Below are 20,301 nucleotides of genomic sequence, written 5' to 3' on the forward strand. Positions count from 1 at the left end.
CGCGGGCTTGTCATATTCAGTATGTTAGTGTTACCCAATAAAACGGGCCGCAAATTTAAACCAGTCTATGGATAATAGCCATCTAATGTGTTAGAAACAGGGAAACCAATCCTTGGATGGGATGCTCTTTTGTCAATATGCAACACAAACAATTCCCAGGCTGCTCATTTTGTCAATCTTCAACACTAAAAAGTCCCACTCTCTTTTCCTTTACTCAATTGTCAACGCAAAATAAAATACAAAAAAGAGATCCTTTACGAAGCTTCCCTACACCCCCTCCCTCTCCCTTTTTTTTCTCTTTTTCTTTTACAACCCTTTATATCTCTTCCCATTCCAAGTCTAACCCCCATGTCAAATGCCAACAATATAAAACAACTACTTGAGAGCTTCTCTCTCTCTATATACCAACTAAGTTATTCATTCTTCCCAATTCCATTTCTCTTCATTCTTTTCTTATGGCCTTTAGAAGAAATCTGAAGAGGAAATCATCTGAAGAAGATGGAGATAGCTTTGCTTTTCCACTTGATGAGCTTAATCAAGATCTTCTTGAGAAGATTCTTTCTTGGCTACCAACTTCTACTTTTCTCCGCTTAACCTCAGTTAGCAAAAAATGGAAATCAGCTGCTACTTCCCCTGCTTTCCACATAGCTTGCTCTCAAATCACATCCAGAGACCCTTGGTTTTACATGGTTGATTCTTCTTCACTATCATCTCCTTTTGTGTATGATTCTTCTGAAATGAATTGGAAGAAATTCCTCACTTACCCATCTAATTTTCTTGAAAAAAATCAGAAAAATGATTCTAATTTCCTCCCTGTTGCTGCTTCTGGTGGACTTCTCTGCTTCCACAATAGTGAAAAGGGTGAATTCGTCATTTTTAACCCTGTTACTTCCACATGTCGCAAGCTCCCTTTAGTGGATTATTGCAATACCCTTTGTGCTATAGGAATGATTTCCACTCAAGAATCATATAAACTTTTCCTGGTTTTTGGTGAATTCCCAAATCTTTCCTTTAGAGTCTACAATTCCGTGACAAATCTCTGGGAAGAATCTGCAATTATGAGTAGAAAATTTTCTAGCTGCCCTGCAGCTGAATCCTACAGTACTGATGAAGAAGACGACGACGATGGTCGAATGCTGTATTTCTTGGGTAAATGTGGCAATGTAATAGCAACTGAAATACAAAAAACCCCATGTAAACAGTACTCCTCAATAATCACCAAGAATGGTTGTACTGGCCAAGAGATTCTGTATTTCTTGAACTCCAATGGCAAAGTTGTGGTTTGCAATTTTGCTGAAAAGTATTTTTTTGAGTACCCAAGATTACTTCCTCTTAGTCATGAGTACTCTATTGACTTAGTTGAATGTGTAGGAGAGTTGCTTGTGGTTGTGCTCTCGGAATTCTTGGAAACTGCAAGTCTGAGAGTGTGGAAATTTGACGAGAAGAGTTGGATTTGGAATCAGGTTTTGGCAATGCCAGCAGCAATTTCACATGAATTTTATGGGAAGAAAGTGGATATCAACTGCACTGGAGGAGATGGTGAAAAGATGTTTGTGTGTATTTCTAATGCTGCTGGTGAGAGTTGTAGGTATTTCTTGTGCAATTTGGTTGGAAATGAGTGGACTGAATTGCCTGCTTGTAGTGTTGATGGCTATAACAGGAAATTCAGTTGTGCTTTCTCTTTTCAGCCTAGGATTGAAGCTTCTGTGTGATAGAATAGAAATGATACGATTTGACAAAGGAGGAGGCGAAATGTAAAAGGGTTAGAATTGGGATTCTTCATTCTTTTTTTCCTAGTTTGTTGTACTTTTCACTTTATTCTTTTATAGGATATTTTTCTTGTCACTTTGGAATAATTTATTGCAATTACACGGTGATATTTTTCTGCTTTTTAAATGAATTGATGTAATTGCTGAAAATTCTTATTCGAAAGAGATCTTTGTCTTCCATTATGATATGTGTAGGCATAGGTGAGGAGCCTAATCGAATTTACTGCAGTATGTTGAGGATGTTCCTTTAATCAAAGGGGTAATGTGTTAAAACACTACTCAAATGCATAAACTAAAAGAGGGGTTGTTCAGACACATCCCAATTAAAATGCATAAACTAAATAATTGCACATATTCAAGTTATTAAATGATGATTAGTAGCCGAATCAGTCAAACTCTGATGAAACCCAATATCAAAATGAACGTGATATGGGCCTCTTGTCCAAATTGAATTTGGACCGAAGATGCTAATTTTGACATCAAAAATGTAGACATTTTTACTTATCTATACTATTTTTAAAACTTATTTACCCTCAATATTGAAATTTTAACTTAATTATAAGTTGATCTACAATTTACTAATTATATAAAAAATAATGTATTAGAATCTGATCTTCCCTATTTTATCTCCTCTTCTTCCACACCCAAATTCAAACAATCAAACCTCTCCAAATTCATTTCAGTCGGCATCCATTTATTCTTTTCCTTTCCAAATCAGTGGCTTCACCTAATTGTATTACTAGTAAAGTTATGCATTTTTTAGTCCGCCTCAACTAAGAAAGAAGAATAATTACTAATGAAAATACAGTAACAAAGAACGTTAATTGAACATTTGATATCATGGCAGCAAGGTCATCACCATTTCTTCCTAGTCTTGAACTCATGGATAATAATACGAGAATAAAAAAAGAAAAAACAAAACCATGATTAAATAAATTGTTCAGAATAGGACATTGATACACAAATTCATGTGATTAGTTAAGAGTTTATACTCCATTGACAACCATCAAAAAGTTCGAAGCTTTGAATTCGAAAATTAAATTTTGCGTATTTGTTATTTGTTTGGATTGAGTGTTGTTGTAAATGGTAGAGAATATTCTTTGGAGTTTATATTTCAATTTTGAGAGAATTTGATGAAGATTCGAGGTGGTTTTGGTTAGAATTTCAGTTTCAAACTCAAAAAAAAAAAGGCATAAACAAATTATATATATTTTGCATGCCGGGGTATAGAAACGACATACAAAATATATACAACTGACATAATTGTAGACAAATTATATGTAAATTACATTTTTGACTAGATTCAAAAAAAAAATGTATCTAAGTTGTAGATAAAATGTTAATTTTGACCGAATTTGTATATATTTTGTAAAAAAAATTAGTTACTTTCTATAAATAGAAAAACTTAAATAAATCGGATAAATAAATTTAAAATCTCGTATACATACGAAAAAATTCCAAAAATATAGCTCATTGTCTTACTGTCAAGGTCCATGTTCAATTAGGGATAATTGATTTCTAAAGCCTATTATGATAGGATTTGCAATCGATAACCTGTTTTTACCCTGCTATTTAAGCTATATCTTTTTTTTTTTAAAAATTATTTAACTGGTATTGACAGACATCAGAAAAAAGCTGGTACACTCCGATCTTCTTCTTCTCCTCCTTTGATGTTCGAAGGGGCGACTGAGAAACATGAATCCCGAATTGGTGTCTCGGTGGTTGCTCGAAATTCTAATTTGAATGGCCATTTGAACGGAGAATCAAGTCTTCTTGCTAATATAGATGTTTGTTCCAAAATTTAGATTTAGATTTAAACAATTAGATTGTCTAATAGAATAAAACTAATCTTAGCCAATATTAATATCCAAATGATTGTTTAACTGATTTTGTGGCAAAATATCACAAGTTCTGTGGAAATAGCAGTGAATACGTAACAATAAACAATATTCAACAGCCCAAGAACAAAGAGGATAACATTAAATAGCAATAAATGATATATAATGGGATTTATCTAAATAAATGCAAGTGAGGTAACCGAAAATGGGTGAGATCCTGTGATATCCCTCCTGACAACGATAAATGATTGATGAGCATTTGAATATTTGGATTCTTCTTGGATCGTGGGAGAAAAGTTAGACAAAGATTTGAAGAAAAAATATATTTTGTATGTATGTAATAAGGCAAGAATCTAGAGAATGTCAATATCTTGTTCCTTTCAATGAGTGTCCAATACCACTCTATAACTACCTATATTTCTTTTTATAAGGGAGCATGGGCCATAAACTCTAATAATACAGATTCCAGGAGTATTCACTGGAAGATTCTCTTTAAAATCTTATCTCTAAAACTAGCAGTTACTGCTTCGTTAAGGAGAGTATTCATCCTCGACCTCAACCTCGATCTCTGTTGACTCCTCGACCTCGCCTTTGTCCTTTCTTAGACCACTTCGACCTTGCCTTCGTCTTTTGTCGAGAACATATGGATGACGCGTGGCAGCCTTCAAAGGCTCTCTTAATGTTGGTTTAGCCTACATATAATTAGGATAATTTTTAGCCGATATAGTTAGTTCCTCCGCTTGTTGAGGTCATCTTCGCGGGTGGGTTCAACGAGCGAATGATAGCGTTCATGGTTGTCTCTGTGGTCGAGTTCACTAAATAGATAATAGCGGCCGTGAGTGTTGTGATGAGTAGGCGACGTGGCTCTTTGCGTACCATAAGTTTTATACCCCCTGACTTTCTCGGGTAATTTGTTGGAACCATTTAGTCCAGAGAGAAGGGGTGACGTCATGCGTAATGATGATGCCGATTCCCGACGTATTTCGTCCCTTTGGCCACTATATTCCTCGTTCGCGGGGAAGATATTGTTGTCGTCGCTGAGAAGGAATCCCTCCCTTCTATGGAGGAGATTATACCTCGATATCCCGATGCTAAGCCCGACTTCCACAAGCCACCCGAAGTGGTGACCGAAAAGTTCCAATCCACGATGACGGTTGAGCTCTTAATTGAGCTTAAGAATATGTTTGGCCTTCATGACTACGTGGAGTTAGTTCCTGCTGGTACTGATAAGGTACATATCCACCGTCCTGGTTGCTGTGCCTTCTACGCCTATCCGTTTACCACCGGCTACACGTTCTCCTTCCCTCCGCTGGTAGAGGAGTTTTGTCGCCACTACAACGTGTGTCCTATGCAACTCGCCCCATATGTTTTCAAAGTGATAAAGATGTTGGCGAAGTTTGCTGAACTAGTCGAGATCGAGGTTACTGTACGTCACTTGGTGCATCTTTTTGTACCCTATTTTTACCGAGGAACGATGCTGAATCTTCGCCACCGTGGAGGAAAGTGCTTGGTGGTGAGGATGGATGACAAGGGTAGTCGACAGTTCTGGCTCGACTACTTCTTCGTTAGGACCGAGGTCGTGGTGTCTGACATTACTGGCTTCCCTGAGGCTTGGAACCCCACACGTAAGTATTCATGTTAAAAGTTTTGTTTGTGTTGGGCTGGTTGAATAGCTCTCCTCATTATGCAGCCACCAATCTACTTGTTCAGTTAGTGGCACACCTCACCAACTGAATTAGGCAAATCCTACCCTGTACGGCAGGGATTTGTGACTGACTGAGCTTCTTTCAGAAGTTCAAACCGGCTCTCCTCTCGAAAGGTAATCTCATTCTTTCAGTCGATACCGTAATTACGTTGATGTACATTCGTCTTATTTACCTTTCTCTTCCTTTTCGTTTTTCTCTAGGTTTCGTTAAGGGGGGCCACGAGAAGGGACATGACGCTTGTGCCATCGTTTAGGAGGAGAAGGGTTGTCTTGCCTTCTGCTTCTGCCCCTGTTTCAACCGTCGCAACCACTCCTTCCTTGTTTTCCCAGTTGATGGAGATGAAAAGGTTCCTCATTATGAGATAAACCTGAGGCCTCACAAGAGGAAGGCCGTGGACATATAAGGAACTCCCTCGGCCGTCGACATGTTATAGGGCGAGCTCCTGATATGAGAAACAATGATAATACACATCGGTGATGATGTTTGGGCTACTTCTGAGGCCCCTCAGCTAGAAATTGCTGATGCTGGCATGATTTTGTGCCTCGAGGAGGAGGGAGCTGCGAATAAGGCAATTGGCGAAGATTCTGCGCTGAAGGGGCAGGAGGAGGCTTCTTCCTCCAGGCCACAGGGGAAGCTTCTCCTGTTGATGGGAACAAAGGTAAAGGCACCGCCGACAATGGTGATGAGTCGGGTTCGGACATGGACCCTGATGACCTGATGATGATTGACGAAGGGACCACCCAAATCAAAATAAGGACGTAGAGAGGTTCAAGGTCTATCACGATCCTTAGGGATCGCGATCTACTAAAAACTACCGAGGATGTGGTCAACGCTCTCGATCCTCTCTGCTATGAAGCCGAGCGGGTGACCTTCTAGACTTTGATCGATGACACCCTGTCGAAGAGCATTGCTGGTCTCGCCCTCAGGGTAAGTGTCTTCGTTTCTCGTTCTTTTTCCTTTGCCTCGTATTATTTCAGGGCTCTAACTCTTATTTTTACTTGTTTTGTAGACCATTATACTGGAGATTAAGAGTGTGCGAAGGTAGAAAAAAGGAAATCTATTTATCAGAAGCTGAAAGGCAAATACCAAGAATTTCGTAATAAGTACCGGGATGCTCGAAGGTGACTCCACGAGGAGGGTAACGTGGCATCCTTGAGGGAAGAGCTGAAAAAGAAGTATGAGAAGTTGATGGCATCCGTAGAGAGGTTCAGCGTCCTCGAGGGGGCGGTGAAGAGGAATGAGGAGGATCTCGAGCTGAGCAAGGGTGTGGAGGCCCAATGCAACAACCTCCAGAATGAGGTGGTTCAACTGTAGAGTCAGTTGGACGAGAGCTGACTCCAAGTGAAGGCTCTGCAGGGGGAGGTTGCTGAGAAGCTGGGGATGCTTGAACAGGAGGATTAATCTCGATTGGATGTTCAGAGGAAGGTGGATATCCTTGACTTGGCAAGCAGAACTCTCTATTCTGAATGAGATAGCATCCAATCGGCTGCGGAGGCTGTACTCGAGGAGAGGATTGGGGAGTTGGATAAGAAGAACTCTGAGCTGCATGACCGAGTTGTCGCTCTTGAGGCCGAGAAGGCTCAACTACTTATGGGCCCCTCGATGTCTAATGCTTCTGGGTATCCCAACATCCCTCGAGAGTAGTACGAGGAATGGATCCACGCTGAAGCACGGCTGGACATGATCCGCGATTTGCTAAGGCGGGCTCTATTTCTGAGACCACTTTGAGGATGCTCAAGTCAAAGCTCGCGAGGCTCGTCTCGCTTGTGATTATGATCCTGCCACGCCTCAGCCTGTTTTCGATGATGATGAGGAAGATGGCGTAAACTAGCTCGCAGATGGTGCTTGATATGATGCCGCTTACCCTCAGGGCAAGGATGGAGAGAATGCCGGAGGCCGGGATAGTAATGGCCTTTAGTTTTTGTTTTAACTTCTTGTATTTTTTGTTGGCGTCTTTGAGCGCTTTTGTAAAAAACTCTTCATCTAAATATGAATATCAAAGTTGATTTTTATTTTACATGTACCTTTTTCATTTATGCATTTCATTTCTGTACTTGTATGTTTTGCTTCTGTACTTACATGTTTTACCTCTTTATTCTTTTCATTGTTGTCATCCTTTAGGTGGTCGTAGCCTTTGGGCCGAATAGCCGTGGGCCGTATCGGCCCTTTGTTTACACAAGTCGAGTATGTCTCTTAGTTGAGATGTGGCTGAAGGTCTATAGGTGTTGTTTGAGCTAGTCGAACGTACCTTTAAGTTAGGTTGTGGCTGAGGGCCGATAGGTGTTGTCTGGGCTTGGTCGAACTTAACATTTCATAAGATCGTGGTCGAGGGCCACTAGGTATTGTTCGAGCTTGGTCGAACTTGACCTTCCATTAAATTATAGCCGAGGGCCGATATGTGTTGTCGTGGCCGAGGGCTGATAGGTATTGTTCGGGCTTGGTCGAACTTAACCTTTCATTAAATCGTGGCCGAGGGACAATAGGTGTTGTTCGAGCTTGGTCGACTTAACCTTTCATTAAATTGTGGCCGATAGCCGATAGGTGTCGTTCGAGCTTAGTCGAACTTACCATTCATTAAATCGTGCCTGAGGGCCAATAAGTGATATTCATGCTTGGTCGAACTTAACCTTTCATTAAATCATGGCCGAGAACCGATAGGTGTTGTTCGAGCTTGATCGAACTTAACCTTTCATTGGAGCGATTTCGATAAATGTCTACTTCTGTTATTTTTTACGTTGTTGTTCTGATTAAATCATTTTTCCCTTGGGCAAACTTTAGAGAAAGTTACATGTTTTGGGTGTTGGCTGGCGTTCCAATCCCAGTCCTAGTATATCTAATCCCTTCATTATTCTACTTGGAGAATTTTGAGGAGTCATCAATGAAAAATATGTCTGCTCTCGTGCGTTCCAACTCGAGGTGTCCCTCTCGTCGCCTCATTAAAAACCTCCTTGAGAAAACCCTATTAGGACAAAACTCAAGTGAGGGAAAAAAGAATACGACTTACGGGGCACTTCTTATTTCTTAGAAGTTGAAGAACTTGAGATGGATGATATTCCAATTGTTCGGTAGGAGTTTCCCTTCCATAGTTTCCAATTAGAACAAGCCTTTGTCTGCTTTTCCTATAATTTTCTACGGTCCGTCCCAGTTCGTTCCCAATTTGCCTTCTCGTGGATCCCTATTTGCTTGGGTTTTGGCTTTGAGTATGTAATCTCCGACCTTGAGTAATCGAATCTTTGCCTTTTTGTTATAATAACGCTCTGCTTGCTGTTTCTGAGCGACCATTCTTATGTAAGCCATGTCTCGTCGCTCCTCTACCTTGTCAAGGTCTTGCCTCATATTCTCGTCATTGTCGATGCCGCTTTCATGGAAGTAACTCAAGCAAGGTTCTCCGAATTTTATTGGTATGACCGCTTCTGTTTCGTAGACGAGGGAGTAAGGTGTCTCTCTTGTACTCGTCTTCGGGGTAGTCTTTTGCGCCCATAATACTTATGTGAGTATTTTCGGCCACAGTCCCTTTGCCTCAAGTTTATTCTTCATGATGTTTAGTATTGTCTTATTGGAGGATTTCTCTTGTCCGTTTCCAGCTGGGTGGTAAGGAGTTGAAAGTATTCTTTTGATATGCCATTTTTTGAAGAACTCGGTGGTTCTTTTTCCTGTGAACTGGGGTCCATTTTTGCAACTTATCTCTTTAGGTAGGACAAATCAGCAGATGACGTTTTTCCATATGAAAGTGATTACCTCTTGCTCGCGAATTTGGGAAAATGCCCCAACTTTTACCCATTTAGAGAAATAGTCAGTTAAAACTAAAATAAATCATACATTACCTTGTCTCGGCGGGAGTGCATCCACGATGTCCATTCCCTACTTAATAAATGGTCATTTAGAGGTGACCGAATGAAGGTGTTCGTCTGCTTGGTAGATTATTGGGGCTTGCTTCTGACAGGGCTCGCATTTCTTCACGAACTCTGAGGCATGTTTTTTCTTGGCGTGCCAATAGTACCCGGCCCGTATGAGGAACCTAATGAGTGCTCGATCATCGGAATGAGCTCCGCAATGGCATTTCTGGACTTTCTCGAGAACGCGTTGGGTTTGGTTTGGGCCTAAGCACTTTGCCAAAGGACCGCCATACGTTCTCTTGTATAAGTCGTTATGAAGGAGGTTGTATCTAGCCGCTTGCATTCTTAGTTTTTTAGCTTCCTTTTTGTCGTTTGGGAGGATGTCATCCTGTAAATATGTAACAATACAATTGCGCCAGTCCCAAGTTAAATTTACAGATTTTACCTTGATTTGATCTAGTGACAAGTTAAGGAGATGGACTACGCCTTTGTCTATGGCCTTAATGCTTTTGGTGGCGGAGGCCAATTTGGCGAGGCCATCTGCTTCGATGTTTTGAGTTTGTGGGATCTGGTCAGGCTGGCATTCGTCGAAATTTGGCAGCAATTGACATATCTCGACTTGATATTTTTGCAACATTTGTTCTTTTATTTGGAAAGTCCATGTAACTTGGTTGACTACGAGCTGAGAATCACAACTGAGTTTCAACTGCTTCACCGCATATTTGAGTGCTAGTCTCAACCCTGCAATTACGGCCTCATACTCAGCCTTATTGTTAGTCATATCCGGACATCTTATAGACTGGCGAATTACTTTGCTGGTAAGGACCTTGAGTATGAGTCCCAGTTCGGACCCAGAAACATTGGATGCGTCATCGGTGTACAAGACCCAGAGGTATTGTGGTTGAAGAGAATCTTGAGTGACTTCCTTCTAGGCCTCAGACGTTACTTTTGCGGTAAAGTATGCGACAAAGTAGGCGAGCACTTGCGACTTTATTATTGTTCGAGGCTGATATGCGATGTCGTGCTCACTTAGCTCGATCGCCCATTTGGCCAGCCTCCCCGACAGCTCGGGTTTATGTAAAATGTTGCTTAAAGGAAAAGTGGAAACGACCGAGATAGGGTGGCAATGAAAATAGGGTCTAATTTCTCGAGGTGTGGGTACCTCGTCTCGGCGTCAACAAATGTTTTACTTATATAATAAATATGATATTACGTACCTTTGTTTTCTCGAACTAGGACCGCACTTACTGCTACTTTGGAAATGGCTAGGTAGACGAGAAGGTGGTCCCCGGGCTCGGGCTTCGATAGTAAGGGTGGTGATGACAAGTACACCTTTAATTCTCGCAGTGCTTGTACGCACTTGGGAGTCCAATCGAGGCCGTTGTCCTTTTTGAGTATGTCGAAAAACCTGTGATATCTATCGGACGGCCGCGAGATGAATCTAGATAAGGCGGCAATTCGACCAATCAATCTTTGGACTTGCTTCTTAGTAGTCAATTGCTCAGGTATCCCGTCGAAAGCCTTGATTTGATCTGGGTTGACCTCAATTCCTTGTTGCGATACTAAGAAGCCCAAAAAGTTTCCCGAGGCTACGCCAAATGCGCATTTCTCGAGGTTTAGTTTCATCTCGTATTGTCTTAGTATATCGAAAGCTTCCTTTGGGTGATCGATATGATCCGCTGCCTTCACATATTTGGCCAACATGTCGTTGATATATACCTCGATGGTTTTGCCGAGTTGGTCTTTGAACATTTTTGTGGCCAACCTTTGATAGGCATCCCCTGCGTTCTTCAACTCAAACGGTATGACCCTATAACAATATGTTCCCCTGTGGGTGATGAACGTGATTTTTTCTTGGTCTTCTTTCTCCATGAGTATTTGGTTGTAACCCTGAATATGCCTCCAGAAAACTTAACAGCTCGTGCCCCGCCGTTGCATCGATGAGTTGGTCAATATACGGTAACAGGAATGAATCCTTTGGACATGCTTTGTTCAGGTCCGTGAAGTCCACACACATCCTCCGTTTCCCATTTTTCTTTTTGGCCATCATTAAGTTGGAAATCTATTTGGGGGGTACTTAGATTCCCTGATGGAGCCGTTCTCTAATAACTTCTCTACTTTTCCGTGGACGGCATCATTGATGGTGGGGTTGAACTTTCGTCAAACTTCCCTTACCGAGGGATAGAAGGGATTGTCGTTCAGTTTGTGTACGGAGATTTCTTTCGGGATTCATGGTATATCTGCATGGCTGAAGGCAAACAAATATGCGTTAGTTATTAAGAATTAACTAAATTTACCTGGTTCTTAGAGTTTGCAGCCGATGTAGGCCTTTTTACTAAGGTCGCTCTGATCTAATTGGCTGGGATCGAGATCTTCTATGTTTGACTCTGTGGCTTCGACAATTTTGGGGTCCATAATGACTTCCTTAGCATCATCTTGTAGCAACCTCGACCCTGTTGATTGCTATGCTTCGTTTTTCTTATTTTTCTTTTGTTGAGTTGTCATGCTGTCTATGGAGATTCAGTAGCACTCCCGGCACATGCACTGTTTCCCTCGTATGCTGAATATCCCCCCCAAAGTGTTGGGAATTTGATCACTTGGTATAAGCTGTAGGGGATGACTCTCATAGGGTGCATCCATGGTCGTCCCATGATTGAATTTTATGCGGTGGCCTGGTCCATGATGTGGAATATTGTCTCTTGAGTCACCCTACCGGTGAGAACGAGGAGTGTAATTTCTCCCGAAGTCCATTCAACTACATTGTTAAAACTGGTTAGTATGATGCAACATGGCACTATCTTATCCTCGAGTCTCATCTGTGTGAGGACTCAGGGGTAGATAATACACGCTCCACTTTCATCATCTACCATGATTCTTTTAACATTAGTATCTAAAATTCGTAAAATAATGACAAATGCATCATTGTGAGGGAATGTCAAACCATCGATATCTGACCCGTCGAAGATGATACTTTCTTTAAGTTCATCATATCGTTCGTAGGTGATCGATCGTTTGATCTTGTGGGTGGCGGTGGACTTGATGCCATTGATAGAAGCGTCGTCGCTGCCAATAATAATCATATTGATGCTACGAGCTGGTGAATGTGGTGTTGGGTGACCTGGACGTTCTCGACCCCTTGCTAAGGTGTTCTTGCCTTTGTCGCTGAGCAGTTCTTTAAGGTGCCCTTGTTGTAGCTGGTTCGCTACCTCTAGCCTTAGGGCGATGCAATCTTATGTTTTATGTCCACCTTCTTGATGGAATTCATAAAGGGCGTCAGATTTCCTGGTACTCGGATCAGACCTCATCTTTGACGCTCATTTCACATTTGTTCCAAGCTTCTCAAGGGGGTGGACCACCTCTGTAGGTGAAACACAAAAAAGTATGAGCAGATAATAAGGGGGCATACCTCTATCGTTCCTGTGAGTTCCTGATCTCGGGCTAGACAGGCCGTCTTCATAACGAAAGGGCGGAGGAGCAGGCATCGTGGCGTAGGGCTGGTGTCGTTCCTTGCTTGGCCGTGAGACTGGGTGATATATCCTTATACTATCTTTGCATTCTTTCTTGGGCTCAGATTGCACCGAGATGAGTCGTCGAGTTGGTCCATTGAGGTCGTCATCATCTGCTCTGACCTCGGCACAGTAGGCATTATGAATTTCATCCCAAGTGGTTGGTGGATACTTCATTACCCGGCTCAGCATCTTTCCGGTTGCTATTGAACCCTCTCTGCTCAACCCATTTTGAAAGGCTATGATGGCCATTCCTTCAGAAACATTTAGTAAGGTCATCCTCACCCTGTTAAATCCCGCGAGGAAGTCCCTCAGTCCCTCTGCTGGGGATTGCTTAATGGCAAAGATGTCGTTTACTCTTGTTTCAGCTTTCTTAGCCCCAGCATGTATCGTCATGAACTTGTCGGCCATCTCCTCTAATGTTTCTATGGAGCGGGCTGGTAACTGTGAATACCATGTCAATGGCCCTCCAGTGAGGGTTTCGCCAAATTTTTTCAGCAAAATGGAGAACACCTGCTCTTTAGTGAGGTAGTTTCCTTTTACGGTGGTGACGTAGTGAGTTACATGGTCTTTGGGATCGGTCGTCCCATCGTATATTTTGAGATACGGGGGAATCTTGAAAGTCTTTGGTATGGCATGTTGAGTCGCTTCCTTGCTATATGGTTGTTTTATGAATCTATCAGCGTCACTTTTTGGCAGCAATTTGGGGGTGCCAGGTATCTTGTCTACTCGTTCCTGGTGCTCTTTCATTTGGTCTTTGAGCGCCTTATTTTCATTTTTCATTTCTTCCATTCTTTTCAGCACAGTGGCGAAGACGTTATCACCTGCATTGTCGGTAACATTGTGAGTTTTACCTGAAGTCGGAGGGTTTGGTTGATCGTCTTGTTCGTCCCCTTGTGGTGCTGCATGGACTCTCGTGGTTTCTATAGTCGTGCATGAAGCTTATTTGATGAGCACGCTGACAAGGGTATCAGTTAGCCATGCTTCGAGGAGCTTCTTCATAGCAGGTGGCGCCTCTTCTCTCGTGGACGTGGAGGCTCTTTTCCCATTTGGTTTCGTTATGATGCAGATAGGGGCAGGAGACCTCTCTCACATGGGGAAGCAATGGGCCTAACTTTTTCGCCCTGTGTGCCATAGCCTTCGTTGATGGCGTTCATGAAGTTAAGAGGAACATTATATGTTTCCCTAGTCCTGTTTCCTTGGTTACCTGCCATAGAATTTTTTGTACGCACAAAGAGAGTAGATAAACCTTATGGTTTGTTAGATTAACAAGTCATGTGAGTTGTAGATCTAGTAAAAACTAAAAGATTGGCTGAGAAAATCCCCATAGACGGCGCCAAACTATTTGACCCAAAATTAAGATCTAGGTTTAAACAATTAGATTTTCTAATAGAATAGAGCTAATCTTAGCCAATATTAATGTCCAAAAGATTTTTTAACTGATTTGGTGGCAAAATGTCACAAGTTCCTTGGAAATAACAGTGAATACGTAACAATAAACAATATTCAATAGCCCGAGAACAAATAGGATAGCATTAAATAGCAATAAATGATATATAATGGCATTTATCTAAATAAATGCAAGTGAGGTAACCGAAAAGGGGTGAGATCCTGTAATATCCCTCCTGACAATGACAAATGATTGATGAGCCTTTGAATATTCAAATTCTTCTTAGATCGTGAGAGAAAAATTAAACAAAGATTTGAAGAAAAAACGTATTTTGTATGTATGTAATAAAACAAGAATATAGAGAATGTCAATATCTTGTTCCTTTCAATGAGTGTCCAATACCACTCTATAACTACCTATCTTTCTATTTATAAGGGAGCATGGACCACAAACTCTAATAGTACAGATTCCAGGAGTATTCACTGAAAGATTCTCTTTAAAATCTTATCTCTAAAACTAGCCCTTACTGCTCCGTTAAGGAGAGTATTCATCCTCGACCTCAACCTCGATCTCTGTTGACTCCTCGATCTCGCCTTCGTCCTTCGTTAGACCACTTCGACCTCGCCTTCATCTTTTTTCGAGAACATATGGATGATGCGTGACAGCATTCGAACACTCATTTAATGATGATTTGTCTAACATATAATTAGGATAATTTTTAGCCTATACAATAGATTGGTTGTTGCTTGGAAAGTGGTTGAGATGCTCCTTTCCAATGAAAACATTGAGCTATACGTCCCTTGTCACCACTTGAGAGGAAATTGCCTACCATTGTTGCAAGCTTGAAGAAGCGGATGTTGACTTTCAAATTTGAAATAAGTTTAAATTAAGTGGATGTTGTTAGAAAATCTTTGAAATATTGCTAGGAATGAAAATTGATTAGATAGACCACTCTTAGTTTCGGAAGTAGATGGTAATGATTTCATACATTGATAGTTCAAATTTCAGATACACGTGTCTCAAATTGGTAGAGTAGCAAGCAATGGCGAAGTCAGGAATCCCGCTAAAGGTGTTCAAACTTTAAACAAATTAATAATTTCCTTTTATCGATGAATGGTATAAACTATTCGAAAAAGAGTTAAATAGACCATATACAGTGATCTTTGTTTAGTTTTGGCAAACAAAATGGACGGATAATTTTGAATCCATGAACAACACATCTCTTTGAATACTTTGGACCACTGAACTACATCACTCAATAATATTAAAGGTGTTTAAAATATAATATATAATTATATAAAATAGCAATTGACTTATATATGTTAATATAATTTACGACCGAAAGGTGTTCGCTTGATCACCTTTGTTATAATATGGCTACGCCACTAATAGCAAGGCATAAATGTTTGAAGTTCAAATGCGTACTTAGTCGGAAGTTTCACCTTGGCAAGCTAAAATTCTGACATGCGTTAGTAAAACCTCATACGAGTATGTGGATAGTTTGCTTGGACAAGCAATATACAAAACTTCATACAAAATTTATAACTTCAGCAATCTAAAGTTGATATGAAGTGACTAAACATATAAAAATTAAACTTAGTCTATGCCTTAAATGGAGGTCTCAAAGTTGGGTATATGTGCTACCTACTGTGCGAAGCCAACCCATTAAATTTGGATCCACAATTTGCTTAGTTACTTGTGTATATAAACGTTAACGAATGCATATCTACGTTCTACTTGATCTTGTCATGCAATTGACAACTTTTCATGCTCAGTTAGTTTGTATGTGTTAGAACTCTCCTTTAATTCATTTGTTTAATAATTAACAAATAAATTAATCTTAACTTCAATTATTTCGCGATATTATAATGATTTTCCATAGATTCATTAACACTAGTAAGATTGTTTTTTTTCAACAAAATTTATAAATAATTTAATATGATATATAGAATAAAAATAGTACCAAGTCTTGCAATATCTGATAAAATTAGTGCGCAGTTGAACAACATAGGCAAATCATGGAAAATTATGAACTATCAAACGAAAAAAAAGGACTATCTAATTACACTTAAATTTCAAACATGGAGAATACTTCTTAAAATAAATAAAAGGACAAACATAAAATTTTAGAACAGAAAGATTGAATTAGGCACCAAAACCTTTATGGGTATCTTACACAAATGTCCAAAATAAGTCCAAACTGACCAACATCTAGCCATTAATCACATACTTACCAAAACTAGCAAAATACATACAAAAATTGAAAACCTAGATAAATAATGATTCTTTCTCTGCAAAAATCACACACAAAGATCTCCTTATTTTTAAGTGTGATCAACAATATGCGAGACGAAAGAAAATTTCATGGATATGGTAGCAAAGATGAAACATAAAGAAAAAAATAAACAAGATTCCAAAAACCTAAGCAAAAAGGGATATTTTTTAATGTGTATGGATAAAATTTATTGAAAACATATAGATGAGTCAATATACGAAATTTGAGAAAGATTGGAGGTAATTTAGACATGTTTTGAGTCAAAATTCGTAGTTGAAATCGAGTTTTATATAAATCAAACATGTATCTTACATACATGTATACATGGTTATACAGAAGATACACACGAGATACATATTTGATACACAAAAGATACATGGAGGTACAAAGTGAAATACACATATCATGTTTTTTCATGTTCATCTTATGTACTTTGAATTTCACTCAAATTTCAATTCAAACCACCTAAAATCTCTATCAAGTTGGCTAAAAATTGAGATTTATACTCCTTAAAATGTAACCAATCTATTCCAACAACACTCACTCTGTTCTAAAATAATAAAATAAGAAGAAGAATATTGCAGAGAAAAGTAAGGAGAATTCTTATTGGTTTGGAATGAACTACAATGGAATAGAACGCCTCTATTTATAGGAAAAAAGTGGCTTAGCCACAAAGTAACAAACTCTAAAATCTCTCTAAAAGATAGACATTCACCATAACTAAAATACTGTTTATAACACTCTCCCTTGAATGTCTATTCAATAGATAATGTGCCTCATTAAAACTTTAACTAAAATAAAATCCAGTAGAAAAATAGTACACATATATAGAAATACGCCTTTTGGTTGCCTCATTAAAAACCTTGCAAGGAAAACTCAGTGGGACAAAATCTTGTAAGGAAAAAAAGAGTACAACATGTATTAACCGCCCTCCCCCCAATGAGGGCATCAATTCACATCTTTGAGACTTCACATTCCCAATCTTGTGCACTATCTTCAAAAGATTGTTGATTTGATAAACAAATCAGCCATAGTAACTTGAAGGAGTATGTTACACATTGAAATCATCATTCTTAATAGATATGTAATATCTTCATATAACATTGTGGAATGACCTTTTCAATATCTGCATAGAGGTAAAAATTCTTATTATCACATTATCATACTTATAGTTATAGCAAGATACATATGTGCACAAATTGCACTTAGGATGTGGTACTTCAGGACCAAAAATTGTATATGCTTTAAGCGATTTAAATCCTTCAGGGATTGTCGTATAAGTTAAGTAATATAAGCCATATAAATAGACTTTAGATGCATATAAAGTTTTCATGTCATGCTACACATATAAGATAGATAAAATCGATTGCACACACCATTGACTTTATACTTTCAAGTGTTTGGACTGCATGTCCAAAACTACATTTCTTTCATATGAAGCCAATTCTACTTAAATTATTTCTCTAGACTTAAAATTCTCACATATATTTAGTGTTATCATAGATGTAGTCGACAAATATTTTATATCGGTTCCAACCTCCTTTTTTCAAAAAGACATAATATAGAGATCTTTTCATTCATATTTTCAGGTACCCGAACCTTTCCTGAGATTTTATGAAGTGTTATGTCATATCATCTTCTAGATCACTTGCCTCCTTATTGTGATCATTTTGATCATTTGATTATCTTCTTTATCAAGCATTTTATTTGAAATCGATTTGTCTATATGCTTTAAGCTTGCCGAGTCCTTCTAGGACTTATTCTAATAGGAGCATTTGCAGTTAGAATATAGTTACTTTCTAACATGCTTTGTAATATGTTGCAGATGAATTATCTTTGTATGAACTTCAAGAAGTTCATATTATCTTATTCGAGGATCTAGATGTACAAATAATAATTCATTCCACATAAGGGTGTTCATGATTCGCTTTGGTTCGGTTTTTTCCTAAAAAGAAACCAAACCAACTAAGTGAGTTCTTCAAATATTGAAACCAAACCAAACCAATTAAGTCAATTTTTTATCGATTCGGTTTTTGTTGGTTTTGGTTGGCTTTTCAGTTTTTTCGGTTATTTATCGGGTTTTTTCTTAAATATGAGACATACACTACCAAACACATATTCTGGAGACTACATTTTCAACGTAATACTATCAAACCAATTGTCTTTGAGAAATTTATCATTTACCAAGATATATTGATGATAATTGAATCAACTAGTGATGAATAATTTAAGTACTCAGTTAAAAATCGATTATTTTTAACATGAAATAAATTCTTGTACTTAGCACAAAAAAAAAAACTACCAATCAAACTAGAATGTAAAGGCAAAGAATTAGATTATTATAATAGCAAAAAATTAGACTAAAAATATAAACGACTAATATGTACCATAACATTTTAAAAACTTTATATAAAAATATACATATATATAGGTGTAATAATAAATTTAAATACCTACTTCTATAGTCGGTTTGGTTCGATTTTTTCGGTTATTTATTTATTAAAACCAAAACCAAACCAAATTTGATCGGTTTTAAAAATTCAAAACCAAAACCAAACCAAACCTAAAAAGTATCGATTTTTTTTGTCGGTTTGGTTCGGTTTTCGGTTTGGTTCGGCTTTTCGTGTTTTTATGAACATCCCTAATTCCACGTAACTTTTTCTCAACTGTTTATTCTATCTCCCCTCATGTTAGAAAAACTAACTTGCTTCCTCAACTTTGAAAATCCACCTTTGTGCGTTATGGTATTAATCAAAATTTATACCGCACATCAATAATAATAAGATAAAATTATTTGATTCTTGACCCTAAATCACTTATAAGGGGAGAATGTAATATACTTTCGTATATAACGTATATCAAACTGATATAGATAACTTTGTTCTCAAAAGCAAAAGTTTAGCTATTAAATGGAGGCACTCAATAAATTATTTTGCTAAACCAACCGTGATGTAAACCAACTTATCAAGATAAACTGCCTTGAATAGAAAATCTAAAATTATGCTCTAAATTAAATTATTGAGCAAGTTACCTCGTAAATACCAAGTTGCGGGTTAATAATAATCACACATGTAACCATATCATAGATGCATCGTATGTGGTATACATGGCGGGTAAATGGGCCCATATTCATCTTTGATATTTCCAGCATTTATGGGATTCAATCCCACTTTTAGTTGTTCTATTAATTAATGAGAACAAGCAACATAAGAGAATTCGTAAAGAATTTTCTAGTTCTTTAATATTTACCCATGTGAATTCTCTTTTATTTTTGCGTGTCATACTTAAATTAACATGGCTAAACCAACTATGCCAACTGGATAAATTATCAGTATTGATAAATTTCAGGTTTACACCATGATGTATGCAATTATCAACAAACTCCAAGTTTATTATGATATGTGTTTTTATATCAATAAACTTCTACTTTATTGTGGCATTCGTTTATAGTATACACTAGAGAATAAAACGGATAACTTTTCACATACATATTACCCCGCTACAAGTAATAGTAATAGAAGATATTAAATCTTTTATTTATTTATAGTCTCAATATAACCAACCGCTTTCGTAAATATTTTAGAAACTCAATAATTTTCTTTGAGATTTACTATGACGCAATACGTTATTGATAATCAATTTTATTTCTCAAAAATAGTATAATTGGCTCTTTCAAAGCTCTCAATTAATTTTGTACAACCACATATTCATCAACAACCATATGATGAATATCTCTTTCAAGGAGAAAGTTGTACCATTATGGTCATGGTCAAAATCATTATAGGCAATATATGTTGCTTCCATTACTTTTCCCTATAATAATCATATTGCCATAATATTTTTGCATAATCATAATAGGTACGTGATCAATGACCATTCATGCCATAATAATGAAATTATTTTCTTATTCCATCTCAAACCTGCTTCTAGATATGAGTATGGTGTATTCACTACCACTAGTATGTTCATATTCTTCCAAGA

The 20,301-nt window shown here is 38.3% G+C and overlaps 1 protein-coding gene across 1 annotated transcript; it reads left to right on the top strand.

Moving 5' to 3' along the window:
• The first annotated feature begins 307 nt into the window (after positions 1 to 307).
• Positions 308 to 1,919, top strand: LOC107814679 (F-box only protein 13-like). The gene has a single exon (XM_016640128.2). It carries the CDS (start codon positions 456 to 458, stop codon positions 1,710 to 1,712), a length of 1,257 nt encoding a protein of 418 aa, XP_016495614.1. The 5' UTR covers positions 308 to 455; the 3' UTR covers positions 1,713 to 1,919.
• The last annotated feature ends 18,382 nt before the right edge of the window (positions 1,920 to 20,301 follow it).

Source organism: Nicotiana tabacum, chromosome 23 (genome assembly GCF_000715075.1).
Source record: "Nicotiana tabacum cultivar K326 chromosome 23, ASM71507v2, whole genome shotgun sequence".
Lineage (NCBI taxonomy): Eukaryota > Viridiplantae > Streptophyta > Magnoliopsida > Solanales > Solanaceae > Nicotiana > Nicotiana tabacum.

What these genes read in the sequence shown, in the direction of transcription:
- LOC107814679 (XM_016640128.2), top strand. Translation starts at nt 456, where the DNA reads ATGGCCTTTAGAAGAAATCTGAAGAGGAAATCATCTGAAGAAGATGGA.